At 32.6% G+C, this 17,458-nt stretch overlaps 5 protein-coding genes across 5 annotated transcripts; 4 read left to right on the forward strand and 1 right to left on the reverse strand.

The window, feature by feature from the left end:
• The first annotated feature begins 296 nt into the window (after positions 1-296).
• LOC134258922 (uncharacterized) lies at positions 297-1,186 on the forward strand. The gene has a single exon (XM_062741524.1). It carries the CDS (start codon positions 396-398, stop codon positions 1,041-1,043), a length of 648 nt encoding a protein of 215 aa, XP_062597508.1. The 5' UTR covers positions 297-395; the 3' UTR covers positions 1,044-1,186.
• A 2,164-nt stretch (positions 1,187-3,350) lies between these two features.
• On the reverse strand, positions 3,351-4,963 carry LOC134258923 (complement C1q-like protein 3). The gene is made up of 3 exons (XM_062741525.1): positions 4,891-4,963; positions 4,134-4,226; positions 3,351-3,824 (listed from the first exon to the last, which is right to left on the reverse strand). The coding sequence occupies exons 2-3, from the start codon at positions 4,204-4,206 to the stop codon at positions 3,415-3,417; spliced, it is 483 nt and encodes a 160-aa protein (XP_062597509.1). The 5' UTR covers positions 4,207-4,226; positions 4,891-4,963; the 3' UTR covers positions 3,351-3,414.
• Positions 4,964-8,170: 3,207 nt separating this feature from the next.
• Positions 8,171-9,643, forward strand: LOC134258921 (uncharacterized). The gene has a single exon (XM_062741523.1). The coding sequence runs from the start codon at positions 8,171-8,173 to the stop codon at positions 9,641-9,643; it is 1,473 nt and encodes a 490-aa protein (XP_062597507.1).
• Positions 9,644-11,659: 2,016 nt separating this feature from the next.
• LOC134258926 (uncharacterized) lies at positions 11,660-13,893 on the forward strand. The gene is made up of 3 exons (XM_062741526.1): positions 11,660-11,897; positions 12,490-12,947; positions 13,726-13,893. Exons 1-3 carry the CDS (start codon positions 11,660-11,662, stop codon positions 13,891-13,893), a joined length of 864 nt encoding a protein of 287 aa, XP_062597510.1.
• Positions 13,894-15,904: 2,011 nt separating this feature from the next.
• On the forward strand, positions 15,905-17,358 carry LOC134258927 (uncharacterized). The gene is made up of 2 exons (XM_062741527.1): positions 15,905-16,627; positions 16,996-17,358. Exons 1-2 carry the CDS (start codon positions 15,905-15,907, stop codon positions 17,356-17,358), a joined length of 1,086 nt encoding a protein of 361 aa, XP_062597511.1.
• The last annotated feature ends 100 nt before the right edge of the window (positions 17,359-17,458 follow it).

Genomic DNA, 17,458 nt, shown 5'->3' on the forward strand with positions numbered 1-17,458 from the left:
ATGTTAACTGCTCAGAATTTATGCAAGCAAGGTTCACTGTAATATGTATTTGTATAAAACATTCAGTAGAATTTAATAAATATTGCATGTAGTTGAGTGTAACATTGAAAAAATTTCACCCCTCAATGTTGTCAACCTCGGCTGCACTCTGGTTGACAATGGTTTTCTTGGGGTGAAAATTTTCAATTTTACACTCAACTACATGCAATATTTATGTATTAACATTTATCATTGTTTATGTGTTCTATTTGTAGTTGTACTAGCATTTTCTTATTTAGGCATAGTCAGGATTTGAAATATTTTGAAATATTTGATTTGCTTTGTTTGTTTGTTTAGGAAGTCCCCGTCTGTTCTATGGACCAGCTGACATCGTTTTATTCCCAAGCAGTAATAACATGCTCTTTGAAGTTGATAACAGCAAGTGTGCCATTTTTTCTTGGAAGAAGACTACATCAGAAAACACGAGACACCATCACAATTCAGACAATAATAGTTATGAGGAAAATGAATTCATGTATATGAACAACTTGGTTGAAAGCCATGCATCCTTGAACAATCTAAATCAAATATACAAGCAAGCCATAGCAGTATCCATATATAAATTCAAGGAAATGACTTTAAGTAAAGAATCCGTCTTACATGAATCAACAGGAACATCAATGATTCCAGTTTGTGCCATCAGTGGAACTTCATATGACATTACAATGTATGATGCTCAAAACGATTTCTTACTAAAAATGGGTACTGATGGAGCAAAACTATTTGATGGTGAAAGACTGAAATTCTCTGCCATTTTGGATTTATGGTTTGTGATTTACCATCATTTATTTTGTTCACTACGACCAGCTGAAGTTGTAGCAGATCTGAAAGGTACATGCGGACTTATACCTCGTCTTGGAGAGGAGAGATTTGCATCCATTGTGAAAACATCTGAGTGGGCAAATTTGATAATTCCTCATGACAGGACTTATCACTCTCAGTTCTATACTTTGTATAATTCCAGACCTGCTGGTGGACAAACACCTTCAAGTGTATTAAACTGAACATTTGTTTTCTTAATAATAATAATAATAAAATTTATGTAACAAGTCAGTTACATTGAAAATATTTCACTTTATGTGTTTGAAAAATATGGCAAATTTCAATTAGGCTGGAATACTTCCAGACAAAGGGCCTCTTAAAAGAAATTTTATAGAAAGTGCTGGTCTTTTTATTCATTTCCTTCTCAAATGTGATTCTGTGTACTTTGGGGGTATAAAAGTATTAAAGAACATTGGTTAGTATCTTTTCGGGTCTCAGGGACAATTAACTTACAAAAAGACAAAAATTAGGGAAAACAATTTTCTTTGGTTGGGTCTTAGGGAGCATTTGACACATTTATCATTTGTTTCATTTTTTAATTGTGTAGTCATTAACATGACCTTATTTCAAGATCAGTTGATGAAAATATATGGAGGTCTAGAAACTGATAAGAAAATCCTTTTTAACATTTTAAAGAGAGGAAATATAAGGTATAATATATTGTCAAAAATTGATCTAAATGGATGAAATAAATAATTTACAATTCAAGTGAAAATGTAATATTATGGAAAATATCATCAATTACATGCAGATGAAAGAAATCATGCATTTGACTTATTTCTTGCAATATCAATAGATTGTATTTGCTGACATGTATTATTATACAAATATCAATAATTGATAGAATAGGATATGAAGTATGAATATGGATTTCAAAATAAATAAATCTTGAGTTTATGTATATATTTTCAATCATAGCAATACTTTTATGTCATTATTTTGGAAAAAAATTTCATGTAGATTTTTGAAAATCTGTAATTATATATAATATTTTCAGAATATAAAATTTGATCCAAAATATGATAAAAAAAATCCCCCCCCCCCCCAAAAAAAAGAATCAAAAATTGGCTTCTCCTTATCGTCCCAAAGGGGATATGATTTATTTGAACAAATTTAAATCTTACTTTAATTAGTTTTCTGATAATAATTTTACATGAGGATGCTAAACAAGGGACATGTGTGTCAATATACAAACAAATTCTTATAGCCTTTCTGTTAAATGATTGATGAGATTTTTTTCTCTTATTTTCCAGATGCGTTCATATAAATATGATCATTCATGCCTTTGCTATTATTGAGATGATTTTTCAAGAATTCCCCATATATATTTCTATATAAAACTTTGATCCACCCTCATTGCCCCACTTTAACTTTTAGGTAATGATTTGATCAAACTTGAATCTACTTGAGGGTGCTTCCATATCAATATCACTAATCATGACTTTGTTAATGCTGAGAAAAAGATTTTTAAGAGTTCTTTATCAGATTTTTGCAATATTTATATTTCTATCTGAAACGGACTTAATAATTATCACATTATGGTCCCACCCTACTTTTTATCTGCGGCTCAGGTGAGCTAAATACTATATAAAATAGATGAAAAAAAAAGGTTTAGAATTTTCTTTTCAAGAACCACTGGGCCATATATAAAAGTTTAAACTTGTACAATGTGGAAAGTGGTTTCGTTCTCAGTGGAATTTTTAGTGCATCTGATTATACCATAAACAATACAAATTATCACAGGAAAAACTAGGTCTGTAATACAGAAGTGAAATCAATGGAGGAGTATCCTCTACTGGTCACATAGCCGTGTGCTCCTTATCATGATCAGGAAATAAATTCCATTGACAAAAATAAGTGTGTTAATTTTTAAGAACCACTGGACCAGAAAAGTTTTGACTTGTGTGAAAGCATAAGGGACACAGGGGTAGTGCAGATTCTAAATTGTACAAGTCCTGACCCCCGGAGGAAGAGCAGGTTCACAATGGGGAATCTCAGGTTTTACATTGAAATATGTAGGAAATATCTTTAAAATCTTCAAGAACCACTGGGCCAGAATTCTGAAAATTATGTGATAGCATCCTTAGGGATGTAGATTCAATCTTTTTTATATTACGACCCCCAGGGGTTGGATGGGGCCATACAGGTATTACAAGGGGGAATCATCGTGAACAGTACGCTCAAAGTTACTCAGGTCAGCATTGTGGCACAGGGACATCTTGTTAAAACACCCTTTAGCAATTGCAAAACAAAACATCATGTACCTCAAATTCATGGACGGTCAACAGCATGTTCGGTAATGAATTAAATGTTTTGAATTTTTACGAATGGTTGTTTGAGAAATAGCTATAAACCTAAAAATTTTTTTTTTGGCAATGAAGATTCACAATATGAAATTTTACTAAGTATAGCTGGAATGTGCATACCACTTGAGGAAAAAACCATAGTTACTAAAAACAAGTGAGAAAGAAGTTTTAATTATTCTTTTATTTCCATCTTGAATAAACATCAAAGGTGTACAGATGTAAAATCTGATTTACTTGATTATTAAAATCATTTTATCAGAGCTTTGATCAAAAAGCCAGAAAACACGTTATAAGAACCATGGTCGTGGAGCGATGCTGACTGTGGTTTGTCATTCTGGACCCAGATCTTGTCCCCTTTATTGAGTAGCAGAAGGAGAGTTTGTCCGGCTTGAGGATACGTCTTGGAAGCAGAGTAGAGTTTCGATACCTTTCCGCCGTTTTTAACCACTCTCAAAAGCACTTCATTGTTATAGTGAGCCATAAGACTGCAAGAGATGCTGTAGAGCCCGTCGTATGGAGCGGTGAATATTCCGGTCTGTGGATCATAGCTTTTGCCTAAATTCGTCATAACTGCGTCATATTTGATAATGTCGTGACTGCCGAATGTCACATCCCTGGAGACCTTTGCAGTAAATGCCACTACTTCGTCTCCGTATACTGTAACATTAAATATAAAGTTTATTTATAACTGTGGCATTTTTATGATCGACCATAAAGACTGAGTAAAATTCTTAGTACACAGTTTTTCATACATATACTGTATAAACTATAATTGTGAAATCAGTATTATTTTTGGTTTTACAGTTATCTCCATTTTAAGAAAGATCAAGTCGATATACATGTCAGATTCTATGAATAGTAACCTAAGCCCGCTGTTATATACTTAATCATGTGATCAAGTTTAAGCCAATCAGAGAACTTTGAATAAATGATAAAAATAATATATAGTACATTATATTTACTCACTTGTCCATGGAGTTGTTCCCACAAAGAAGTTCAGCACCAAAATCAGACTAAACACGATGCAGTAGGTCGTCATTTTTTTTTCTGTAAATGGGACTGCAAGAATACGAAAAGCTTTATTAATTATGTTCCTGTTTATTTTTCAGTGTTAAAATCTGAAAGTTCTCTCAAAAGAGTAGATTAAGACCGATGTTTTCAAGCCGTTAAAAAGAATATGCTTTGTTCGAACCTAAATTTATCGCAACAAAATTAATGTAACTGTGACACTGAAATACGTATGTCCATAATGATTAAAACATTTTCGGTACTTTTCTCTGATTCAACTTTGGATGTTTTTTTTTAATGAAAGAAATTAATATCATATGCAGACAATAAATATCGTTTTATCATTTTCTAGCTAAGATGAAGTTTATAAAAAAAATTGAAAAATCATGCCATTTTTATTATAAACACCAGCCTTGATCTTGAAAAAACGGACGTAAATCTTTACTACTTATTATTTTTAACAAATGCATTTTAACTTTAATTCACAAGAAGTAAAGGAAACCCTAAGGGAAGTAAATGTAACATTTAGCGTATGGTTAAGTTAACAAATGCAAGAAGCTTTAATTTACAAGAATATACAAAGAAGTACAAAAAGAACTTATAGCGATGGTCAAGAACAAATGAATAAAGAAATTCATCTAGTGAGTTGCTAGAGACTAGATCATGTGCACACAACTAAATATAAATTTGGAAATAACAAAAATATATTTCTTACCTTTTGTCAGCCAGGATCTACCAGTGACTGGTCGATGTTCGGATTTTTACTTATATAGATACGTATAGCATTGGAAATCGAAAAAAGCTGACAAGAAATAGTATAGTATTTCATAATAAAATAGTAACTTATACATAACATTTAACAAAAGCCAAATTAACTTTTGATCGGAGACACGCTATTTATCATTATTGATATCATATTTCTCTAAATTACAATTTTACAGGTGTCATATCTAAAAGATATCTATAAATATATATATATATATATATATATATATATATATATATATATATATATATATATATATATATATATATATATATATATATATATATATATATATATATATATATATAATGACTTGATCAATTTTTTATATAGAAGTTATTGCAAACATTGTTTCAAAACTTGCCCAAACTCTCTATAAAATAAAAGTCGAACAATAAAATCAATAAAATGGACAGGTTAAATGCTCTTAAAATTTGATAAAAATGACATTTCTAATATCTACTTTTTTACACATAATTGTGAATGGGATCTCATCTTTTTTACAGAAACAAGTGTCTAAAAATAGACACACCGGTATCGTGATTTTATTTTGAAGGAGGGGGGATGCACAATATATTTAAGACATAATAGATAGTAAATCTGCACACATCATAACATAATGTGGCTTTAAATTATTAGTCTGATTTAATTTAAATTATTCAATAAAAAACAATTATTTTCAAAATTATCAATACTTTCAAAAAATTAAGTATGGCACATTTGACTTTGCATGACAATTGGATCGTTGATATCACACTCATCGCCCCAAAAAATGGATGTTCGATAGTGATATACTGTAGATCACTATAACTTCGCGACACCTTATTTTCGCGACTTAAATATGTGGTATTTATAAGCGAGACAAAATTTTCGGGAGTTGTGGTTTCTATTTTATATAAATATTAATAATACAAATATACGCGAAAAATAAATTTTCGCGAACAGACAAACTCGCGTAATTACGCAAAAAAAAAGTTCTCGCGAATAAAAAAGTGATTTACAGTACATAGCCCTATCTGGATTCCAGAAGGATCCGTTTTAGAAATCTAAGTGTGTTGCTTAGGTCCCTGATGTAAAATTTCTCACATCTAGGGTTTGTTCTGGATTCCAGACAGGACCAGTAAGTCCAATCTTGCGTCTTTGCACCATGAAGGTTTGGGCTCAAATAGTGCAATGACCAATAATGCAATAAGCATGTATCAATGACAATAATGCAATGGCGCAGCAATACGGTAACGAATATGTGATGGTATAGTAAAATTATTAGTAGGCAATAATGCGACTGTTTAATAATGATACATACTATCGTGTCATTTTTCTTTAACACTACAGCTCAACAAAAATAATCGTTTTTCGCACAAATTGAGGTCACATTTTTGTAATAAAAATTACTATTTTCAAAAAAAAAGCGATGACATATTTGACATTATATTACATATATAATGGATAAATGTCCTTTGAAAGTATTATCTTAAGTTTCCAAAGTGGATGTTTCAGAGGGGAATTTATCAGTAAATGGAACGATGTTTCTACTATAGGCCTCTATTACAGGTTGATATAAAACGTGCTTTCTTTGATACAATATAGTTGAAAATTTTAAAATTTCTTCTTAAAGGTGAGTATTTTTTAAAATTGCTCATTTACCATACTCATCTGGGTTTTGTCTGAAAAGATTCCGAAAAGGGATAACATTGCAGAGAGAAACTATACTTCAGGGTAGGGTAATGAAGTATTGTTTATTTTTTTAAATAGTAATTTTTTTTATGAAAAGGAAAATTCTTATGCATTTACAGTTTGAAACGTTAAAATTTTGGTGTGGGGTGAATCTTTCATGATTCTAGATTTTAGAAGGTGACTCTGAAAAATGCCATCTTATTAACATGCAAAGCAGTAAAACAGATGAAAAATACTATTATCACCCTGTGCTAAAGAGGCAGAAAATACAGAAAATATATTTATATTGCACTGTGCACAATTTTATGTTTCTGCGACAAGCTACTGCTTTCAAAAGAACGGACAAAAAGACAGCTGCAATTGGCAAAAAACACAAAAAATCAAATGGAAATAGTTATTATTTTCCAGCATTTTTCAATCAAAGTTCTAGCAATTGATTTGTATGAATTATGTTTTGGTAAATGAAATAAAACTGAAATAATGTAAACAAATGCTTTTAAAATGTATTTTGATGTCTCAATACAAAATTTTACATTATAACAATGTGACCTTAATTTGTGCGAAAAACGATGTGAGCTTAAAAAGTTTGTTGAGCTGTATTGTCATCAGATTATTGTATCGTTGTGCATGTTATCGCTGCATCGCGTCGTCGTGGCATTATTATATTCTCAACCTAACATTGTCATAGTGCACTTCATACATAGTATTATACAGATTACAAATTGATTTTAACTGAATATTCCTTTATAAAAATAAGGCATTTCTTATTTTTAAACAATTGTTCCTGTAAAAAAAACACTGACGACCACCCCTTTTCACTCTACATTTCAGTTATTGCTCTCTTGTATTTGTCGGTCACCTTATGTCAGTAACAGTTTCTAACCGTTACACTGATTCTGCAAATTGCTCAATCCAATGAGGGTAATAGGGCATAAACCTGCATTTCTTTGATGATTTCCTACAACATTTGCACTATTTATCGAAATGAGAACCTATCTTCAATATTTTGTGAATTATTGTTGGTTTCATTTCTTGACTTCATGTTCTTGTTGATGAAATATTGATGAGAGCAGTAGGTTTATCAGTTAGGTCTAAGTGGATTTTTGAATGATAGAAATAGTCATTTTTTCTCTAATTTTGAGAAATGGTTTTTTGAGGCACTCCAAACTTTAAATACTAGTAATCAGATCCCGTAATGCAAATTCACTGTTTTTTGGCAATTTACTCTACACGATTTTCTGTATGAGTTTTCCCGCTTTCCAACATTGATCATACAACTACGTACTTTTCATCCCATATTTCTATACATATTTTTAAATCAAACCTAACAGTGTATATTTTATCAGCCTTTTAAACTCGCTTGTTTTGACATTTCTGTCATTCGACAAAAATTTAGAACAAGCTAGTTTATTGATCTTAGAGACGATTGTATAAGGTTAGGAAATCCTCTCATTTGTAGTGCACCTGCATGTTTGATTCTCCAACACTTTTTCTATTATCTGCATAGTTACATTATCTTTCCCACCTTTGTGAACGAGAAGCATATATTCATAAAATGGCGGCTAGTAAACCAAAATATTCAGGTGGTTCTCCTCAAGAACATATTCAGATGTGTGAAAAACACAAAGATTTTCCTGTCGATATGGTGTGTGAGGACTGTGAAGTTTTCATTTGTTCCACATGTGCCAAATCAGACCACAATGAACATAATTGGGTCACCCAGGGTGCAGCGGCCAGTCAAATTAGAAGAGGTCTTCTGGAATACCTGAAGAATATAAAAGAACAGAAACTGCCGACATTTGATGAAAAGATGATCAAAAAGAAGTCTGAAAACGAGAATTCTTGTGAGATATATATAAAACAGTTACAAAAGAATTTTGATGAAATAATATCCAGGTTAACAGAAATCAAGAATAACAAGGAAGAAGAACTGAATGGTAATCTCCGTAGGAAAAATGAAAATTTAGACAAAGAAAAATCTCGGTTTGTCGATAAAAAGAACAAAATAATTCAAATCATAGAACACATGGAGGAGAACAACATCACTATGTCTGATAAAAACTTAATAGAGAACTGCAGAGATCTGATTCATCTGCTTTCCGACGTCGACAATGAGCTAGAGAATTGTGACTATTCCATGATCTATAGGGAGTCGGATGATGATGACATAATAGTGTCCATGTTTGGTCAGTTTTTGGACTTAGATGATATCACTGCCGTTGAAACTGATTCATTTCAATATAGTGAAAATTCAGTTTTAATATTGGAGGCATTAAGTGATGATAGGTGTCTACTAATGGCTAAAGATACAAATTACATGAACTTGGTCAACACACAAGGGGAGAAAAAAAGCAGATTTAGATTTGGTGACTTTTGTAGTGATTTTTGTGCATTCAGTAAAAATATTTATTTTACAACAGAAGACTCCATTTGCAAACTTTGTCTATCAGGATCAAACTTAACTGTGTGTAGTACAGATCCACTGAAACCACTGGGAATTTGTGACTCAGAAAACGATGGTTTTTTAGTATCTTTGATAGACCCTGGATTCGATAATTTTGATGAGATAGACGCAAGCTGTCGACGTTTAGTGACCCACGTGACACTGACCGGTGACGTCATCCAAGAATATGAGTTTCAGAAGAACGGCCAAACTCGACTGTTTACGGTTCCTTACAAACTCTGTCAAAATAAGAACTCGGATATTTGCGTTGTGAATATGACATCGGACTGTAAGGGCGAAGTTGTTATTGTTTCAATCACTGGTCATCTACGATCTGTGTTCGGTGGGCAGAACCTGGAAGAGGACTTTTGGCCAACTGACATTGTGTGTGACTCTATCTGTAACATTCTTGTTGCTGATCACCTCAATAGCAGGATCCATTTGTTGAGTCCCGAAGGGAAATTTTTGAAATACCTTTTGACAGAAAAAGAAATAGAAACCCCATTAGCATTATCACTGTCCAAGCCTAAGCTGTGGATAGGAAATGAAGACGGGCTCGTGAAAGTGTTTCAGTATGAACATTGATATAACTAAGTTAAATTCATATTTTCAAGCTGTTACTTTCGTACTAATTAATAGTCCATTATTCATACACTGAATTTCCTTTGTGATTTATTGTGACAAGACCTTCCCTTTGCATTGTATATCTAGATTTTTGGACCTTGGCGTTTGATTGATTTTTTTTTTTTAGCTAAGGTTTTCATATTTTACATTATGTTTACCACTTTCTTTGAGGAACAACAACTTAAGTCAAGACCAAGGTCATTGGTAACCTAAATAAAATGTTGATATTAGCTATTTACCAAAATAACCTTTTAAATAATAAACATGTTCCAACAATCGAACCCTAGCGGCGGCTGAAAGACCTACTATACCTATGTCAACTAGAAAGGTTTTCTTATTCATTAAGAATACTGTACCCCGCGTACATGATGCATTAACAGGTTTAAATGTCAAAGTAAATCGTCGAATGTAAAAGTCCACATCAATTCCTGTACAGTGTATAGCACAAATTTACAGGGGTGATGGAATATTAGTTTTTGTTTAAAGCATATCACATTAATTAAATTTTTGTTTTTGTTTTTGTTTTTTGTGAATTTGGCGTGCCATACTTACATGTATATGTTGTAACAATAATCAATACAACGCTTTGCAAGAGCTTAGCACAATTTACTATTGATTGGCATAAACGACGAAGGCATAAAGTTATTACGCAAACCAATCGATTGATCATGCATCGTCATGAAATTGAAAAATCTGACAGTTATTCCTAATGCTTTACATGCTTTGATTCCGCCAATCCACGTGATCCAAACCCTGCTTCTGTCTAGCTATATTTCCGCCCTGCACGTGTTTTTTTTACATGCTTTGATCCCGCTAATCCACGTGATCCAAACATCCAAACCCTGCTTCTGTCTAGCTGTTTGTTCCGCCCTGCACGGTTTTTTTTTTAACCGCGCCAATACAATGATGGGAAAATAAAGTACACTTACAATTTGTAATTTTATCACGGACAAAGACATTGGACTAGTAATACTGTTCATATCGTCGAGATACTTTCGTTCGTTGCGTGTTCGGTTTTCTCTTATATGTATTCCTATAAACTCATAAATCGGCACTAAGTTGGTCAATTTTTGCACTTAAATTACCTATCTATACAACGGTTTTTTTAAAATATAAAATGAAAGCATAATTTAGATTTTCACATCTTGTGATCGGTAATCTACAAAATAAGCCTTGTAAAAGCATTTTAATTCCTTAAAACACATCATCGTGTAAGTCAATTACTAATGATTAAATTTTTTGATGATTTGATCCAAGGTATGCATAAGTTATAACCTGTTTAGATAATTTCATGTACCTATCTATTTACGAAATGATGTTTATCGTATGTACAACTTGAAAAAATATTTGTAGTGGAAAGGCCTAGGTATAGTGTTAGAGACACTAACATGACCTGGAGTTGAGGGTATGGTGGTTATCTTATTTTGAAGGACAGATGTAATCAAATCAAATTTCCCTACTAAGTTCATAATGTTAATAAGTATATGTCGATGTACAATGTATGTGTAATTTTGTTAATGTTCAAAAATATAACAAGAATTCATCAGACCTTGTATATAAAAACAAAATATGCTTGAGACAATTTAATGTTAACAAAATCACATTCATTTAAATTTCAGAAAAAAAATAATAATTTCCTTTTCTATTGACTGTTTATATAATTTAAGCATTTATTAAAATTCAGATGAACAAAAACTTCCTCTTCTATTGACTGTTCATATAGTTAAAAGAGATACATTATATTTCAATACATATTTACACATATAAGTTTACATCCGTAGGTCCTTCTTCAATCTTTACTGAATAACATTGACAGACTGAATTATTTTTGTAAAATGACGGCTAATAAACCGAAATACTCAGTTGGTTCTCCTCAGGAACATATACAGATGTGTGACAGTCATGATTTACCTATAGATTTGGTGTGTGAGGACTGTGATGAATTCATTTGTTCTACATGTGCAAAAACAGACCACAATGAACATAACACAGGGTGTGGCGGCCAGTCAGAGAAGAAAAGGTCTCTTGGAGTTTCTGAGGAAGATAAAGGAAGAGAAAGTGCCGGGGATAGATGAGAAGATAACAAAAAAGAAGACTGAAAATGAAAGGACATGTGAATCCCAAATAAAAAAAGTAAAGAAGCATTTTGACGACGTCATATCCAAGTTAACAGATATCAGGAAACGTAAAGAGGAAGAATTGAAAAGCAATCTGCGTAAGAGAAAGGAACATTTAGCAAATGAGAAATCTCGAGTAGACAGGGAAAAAACCAAAATATTCGAAATAGTGAAATACATAGAGGAGAACAACAGAACCTGATGTCTGATAAAAACTTTATAGAGAACCACAGAGACCTGACACGTTCGGTAAATGACTTGGACATTGATGTAGAGAACTATTAATTCGATACAGAGGAGGGGACATTGACGATGAATTGTTGGAGTCCATGTCAAGTCAATGTTTTGATTTAGATGAAATCAGTGCTAAGGCATCAGATTCGTTTAAATACAGTGAACATATGATTTTCTTTTCAGAGATTTTAAATGAAGATGAATGTTACGTATCGGGTGGAGAATCAGATTTCGTTGAACTGATTAACAGAAAAGGAGAGAAGAAGCGGAAATTAAACTTTGAATCAAATGATTTTTTTGTAAATATTAGTGGTATTTATTTCACATCGAAACGGGAAAGTTCTATTTGTTATCTTTCTCAATCAGGGTCCGTCTCGAAACTTTTGAATACTGACCCCCTGAGACCTGTAGGAATATGTAATTCAGTGGATGGTGGAATTTTTGTTTCTTTGGGAGTTTCTGAAACAGATGCTTGTACACCAGACTCGGACAGTCGATATTTAGTAAAACACTTGACACTGACCGGTGATGTCATTCAGGAGTACGAGTACCAAGAGGACGGTGAAACCAGACTGTTTATAGCACCGATCAGACTCTGTCAGAACAATAATACTGATACCTGTGTTGTGAACATGACAAGTGACGATACAGGTGAGATAGTGATTGTATCTCTCTCTGGTCACCTGCGATCTGGCTATCGTGGACAGAACCTGAAGGAGAACTTCTTTCCATTTGACTTGGTGTGTGACTCCACATGTAACGTTCTCGTTATTGATCCAGCCAACAGTCTTATCCATTTGTTGAGTCCGGAAGGGGAGTTTTTGAAATTCTTATTGACAGAAAAAGAAGTAACAGAACCAGTGGCATTATCACAGCACAAGTCTACACTGTGGGTGGAAACTGGTGAAGGAATTGTGAAAGTGTTTATTTATAAAAGTTTGCCGTGAAATTTATTGAGATCCTGTTGATCCTAAGCTGTCAAGCGCTGCAGTATTTTCCTTTTATAATAACTACTTTTTCTTCTTCATTAAACGATAGTGGAATAAAATTGAAATCTTGTTTGCAAATGGAAAAGTGTTGAATTTACAAATAGTTCGAACATTGACTTCGAAGCAATATACACATATTTTATACTTAATGTATTTCTTGACTAAAACAACAAACATGAAATCTCAAACTGAAAATAATTGCTGTCCTGGGTAATACATATTTCCCGCTTTTTTGCCAAAGTCTGATAGTTAAGGCATATAAACTTCTTTGTAAAGAACATTTGATGACATTTTCCTTGAATCTTTATTCATTTCATAGTTTGACAATAAACAACTATTTTTGAGCCTTGATGACTTTTATCATTTCGACACTGTTTAAGAGAATGGAGATACTACTATGTTGTCATAAGTTTACAAAATACACAAATGAAGAGAAAATTCAGTTAATTTAAATTAACACCTCAGGAATTCATGTTTCTAAAGTTCGAAATATTATCAATATTCATCAGTAGTATTAAAACAGCAAACACAAACTTTTGGAGAACTTTATTGACAGTTTTGTTGTCAGTACATGTATATTAATGTATAAAACAAAACATTTGTATCAGATACAAAAACTAATAAAGCACTTAACCTATAGAGTCATGATTTCTATATTTGTATGCAACATTATCTTTTCTCTGAGTATGGTATTAACTTAAAGTGGTTTGACATCATCCACACTGAAGAGCTAATGCCTACAGAGGCTAAAACCCAGCATGTCCAGCTGCTGCCATACAGCAACATAGCAGCATTTAGCAGCAACAGAAACACAGCCACTGGTTCTGGTAGCAACACAGTAGATTTCCATAAGATGCTCCACAGCACATAATAAATAGAAGTGCTGCCCAGAATTAAAAGAATTTCTAAGAACGATCTCAGAAATGTCTAGGAGATTGAATGCCAGACACCACTGCGACAATTTCTGTACATGTCTTCTTGTAAACATATTAGAATCACACTTGCTCCACAACACTGAAAAAAGAGGGGAAAGAAGAGGGATATAAAATAGGAGCAATGCCTATAAAATGATGTTTTGATAAAACGCAGGGGTAATAAGGAAGCATATGAAATATTCTACCTTGACTAAATCAGTGCTGCATTATGACGTCATAGTGGGCGATATGACGTCAATTTTAGTACACAAGTTTTCGTGATATTTGTATTTAGAGATGTAATCAAACTCTAGAAAATGAATTGAAACGTGTAAACATTAGCAAAAATGAAATGTTTTTATTTTGTTATGCTGTATCTTTCATTTTGATTAAAATCTATTAATGATGACGTCATATGTGTACATCAAGTTACTTGGGAATTGATCATGTCGTGTAAAGAGAATTTGGCTAAGACAACATGTACTGAGATACGTAAAATGGAGATTAAAACGAAACATCGTGAATATTATGTGAAATTTATATGGAGTTCAGTTAAATAAACAGGTATGCTAATTTATTTCCATCGATTATATTTTCTTTCGAAGACAGTCAGCTATATACGTATACCGGTCGGCCTTTCCTCTGTCGTTTGTGACAACAATAATGCAACAGAACAACAATAAGCTGGGTATTTCAAAACATAAGATTTGTATATATGGAAGGTTTGCCTTCTGACAAACTTGGAAAGTGCTGCTAGAATCCCGAGTTAAGCATGGTTTTACGAAAAATCTCGGTTCATATGCATAAAATTCAAAACATAGGGTAGGGTTTAGTGCGAATGTGTGTAATAATTATTTTACTGACTGGACAGTGGGATTCTAGCAGCACTTTTTAGGCAAAATAGATGTTTTTCAATTATATTATTTACTCAAAGAAATCATTAAACTCCGGTGTATTGTTGTTCTGTTATCTTTTTTATTAAGGAAAATTTCGCTATTAATAGAAGTCACGTGATGCCGTGGCGGTGGTGCATGTCTTTGAGTTAGACACTCTTTTATCTATATGTAATCGTTAATAACAGTTTATATTTATCAGCGGTTTTGGTAATTTATCAAACTTGATTTTCTTTAAAAAGTCTAAATTTTCCGAGAAATGACTTATATGCTTCCTTAACATACATGTACCTGCGAAGAGAAAACTTTTGAATTCAGCTTAAAAATCAATTGCAGAATATTCTAAATATAAGAATATAAGGGACAAGATATAAATACAAGTCTTCTACTCATAACATGCAATTGCTATAACAGTGCATATTTTTGTTATGACATGTTAAAAGAAATTACTGTATAAAACAACATTGCTTAATGTATATCTATATATTAAATATTTACTCATTAAGAGAAATTAAAAATACTAATATTTTCCCATGAGAGAATTCCTTGGGGAAAAATTAACATCATTGATATGTTGAATGAACTAGTATTAGAGATTATTTATTGGTTATTGCTTTAAACTGTGGGACTTTCCCATCTATCTAATTAAAATTGGAATAATGTATTCATATACTCTCAGTATACTAGTATCCTTATAAAAGCAATTAAACAATTAAAACTTCTGTATTAGAATAGCATTCTTAGAATTTTGATGTAAAACATAAAAATTAATTTTACACATAAGGAGGTAAACTTTTCAGATAGAAGTATGCTAAAATGTATTTGCAGATAAAAGGTTACAATTGATTGATAAGTTTTTTTAATTATTTTGACAACGTTTCTGATTAAAGTTTATAGATCTAATAGGCATATTTAATAGAGAATGTGTAATCTTTCAGTTTTAAAGTGTTTAAATTTTAATCTAAAAAAGATTTGAAAGTGACGTTCATACGCTTCCGTATCCGGGGGCTTTTGGTTTTTACGTAACAACTCTTAATGAAGGTCACAGTTGGGTGGGTTGTTTACTTTAAATAAAATGGCGGATGTTGAAACAAAATATCCGTTGGGTTCTCCATTACAGCATGTAAAGATTTGTGAGGAACATGATTCAATCATTGACATTCTGTGTGAGGAATGTTATGCATTTATTTGTTCTATCTGTGCAAGATTAAACCATAATGGTCACAACTGGGTAACCCAAGCCACGGCAGCATTACAAAGAAGAAGAGGAATCCATGAATATCTTCATAATGTAAAGGAAGAAAAAATATCAAAGCTTGACGAAGAGATGCAGAAGATGGTGTCACAGATGGAAGAAAATGAGAGTATGTGTGACACTCAGGTAAAAGACTTACAAAGGCACTATGATGATATCATACTCAAACTAACAGATATCAAGAAAAATCAAGAAGATGTACTGAAAGACAATCTAAGGAAAACGAATGAAAAGATGAAGAATGCAAAACATAATTTAGAAAAGATAAGGAAATCTATAATTGACATTATGGATTTCATGGCGGAAAACAATAGTACCATGTCTGATTTCAGCTTGATTGACAATCACAGACAACTTGAAGAGTTATTATGTGAAATGAACAGATATTTTCATAAGTGTGGAAATACAGCAAAGTACATTAGAGGGGAATACACGCAGGATATGCTGGAGTTTATGATTGGACATATAGTAGAATTAGATGACATTTGTCATGCTGAAACAAACTCATTCAAATATGTGGAAGATGGAATTGCTTTTTTGCAGGCATTTTGCGAAGATGAATGTTATATTTAAAATATATTCAAACAGATTGCATTGATGAAGTCAACAAACAAGGAAAGCTAAAGCGCCGAATCAAATTGTCTCCTGCGGGTGTTTGTGTCACGGAGAATGGTAACGTTTATATAACTGATAATGAAAAAAATTCTATTTGTCGTCTATTTCCATCTGGGTATATCTTTACAATAGTAAGTACAACACCACTGATACCGGACGGGATATGTCAATCATTGGACGGTGGACTTTTCGTCACATTAAGAGACAATGAATCCCCTGTCTTTCAGTTAAACAATTGCAGCAGACGTCTTGTAAAAAAATATACATTAACCGGAGCTGATGAGTTTGAATTTTAGAAAGGAAGTCAAACGAGGCTCTTTACATGGCCTATCAGAGTCTTGCAAAATAGGAACACTGATATTTGTGTTGTGAACCTTACCAGCGACACAACAGGTGAAATTGTGATTGTGACATCTTCTGGTCATCTGAAGACTGTATACAGTGGACAGGATTTGATAGGAAGATTTTGTCCATTTAACATAGAATGCGACATCCATTCAAACATTCTTGTTACTGACCCCACAAACCACACTGTCCATTTACTGAGTCCTGACGGGGAGTTCCTGAAGTATCTACTGACAGAAAGAGAAGTGACTTGTCCATCTGCCATGTCGCTACATAAATCTACACTGTGGATTGGAGATTTTAAGGGCGCGTAAAAGTTTTTCGGTACAACCATACAAAATACTGTCTTCGTATTTTGTAACTGCGGTGTATCGAGTGCTAATTTAACCACACGCTTTCTAATCTGTACAAGCT

This window comes from Saccostrea cucullata, unplaced genomic scaffold (assembly GCF_032062105.1).
Source record: "Saccostrea cucullata isolate Sc308-1 unplaced genomic scaffold, CSIRO_AGI_Scuc_v1 ctg12576, whole genome shotgun sequence".
Classification (NCBI taxonomy): Eukaryota; Metazoa; Mollusca; class Bivalvia; order Ostreida; family Ostreidae; genus Saccostrea; species Saccostrea cuccullata.

Excerpts from the sequence above, each read along its gene's own strand:
- LOC134258921 (XM_062741523.1), top strand. The coding sequence starts at position 8,171 with ATGGCGGCTAGTAAACCAAAATATTCAGGTGGTTCTCCTCAAGAACAT.
- LOC134258927 (XM_062741527.1), top strand. The coding sequence starts at position 15,905 with ATGGCGGATGTTGAAACAAAATATCCGTTGGGTTCTCCATTACAGCAT. Across the intron at positions 16,628-16,995 it reads ATGGAATTGCTTTTTTGCAG|AAAGGAAGTCAAACGAGGCT; the intron begins GCATTTTGCGAA and ends TTTGAATTTTAG.
- LOC134258923 (XM_062741525.1), bottom strand. The coding sequence starts at position 4,206 with ATGACGACCTACTGCATCGTGTTTAGTCTGATTTTGGTGCTGAACTTC. Across the intron at positions 3,825-4,133 it reads GGGAACAACTCCATGGACAA|TATACGGAGACGAAGTAGTG; the intron begins GTGAGTAAATAT and ends TTAATGTTACAG.
- LOC134258926 (XM_062741526.1), top strand. The coding sequence starts at position 11,660 with ATGAACATAACACAGGGTGTGGCGGCCAGTCAGAGAAGAAAAGGTCTC. Across the intron at positions 11,898-12,489 it reads AGAATTGAAAAGCAATCTGC|TTTCTGAAACAGATGCTTGT; the intron begins GTAAGAGAAAGG and ends TTTCTTTGGGAG. Across the intron at positions 12,948-13,725 it reads TGGAAACTGGTGAAGGAATT|TGGTTTGACATCATCCACAC; the intron begins GTGAAAGTGTTT and ends ATTAACTTAAAG.
- LOC134258922 (XM_062741524.1), top strand. The coding sequence starts at position 396 with ATGCTCTTTGAAGTTGATAACAGCAAGTGTGCCATTTTTTCTTGGAAG.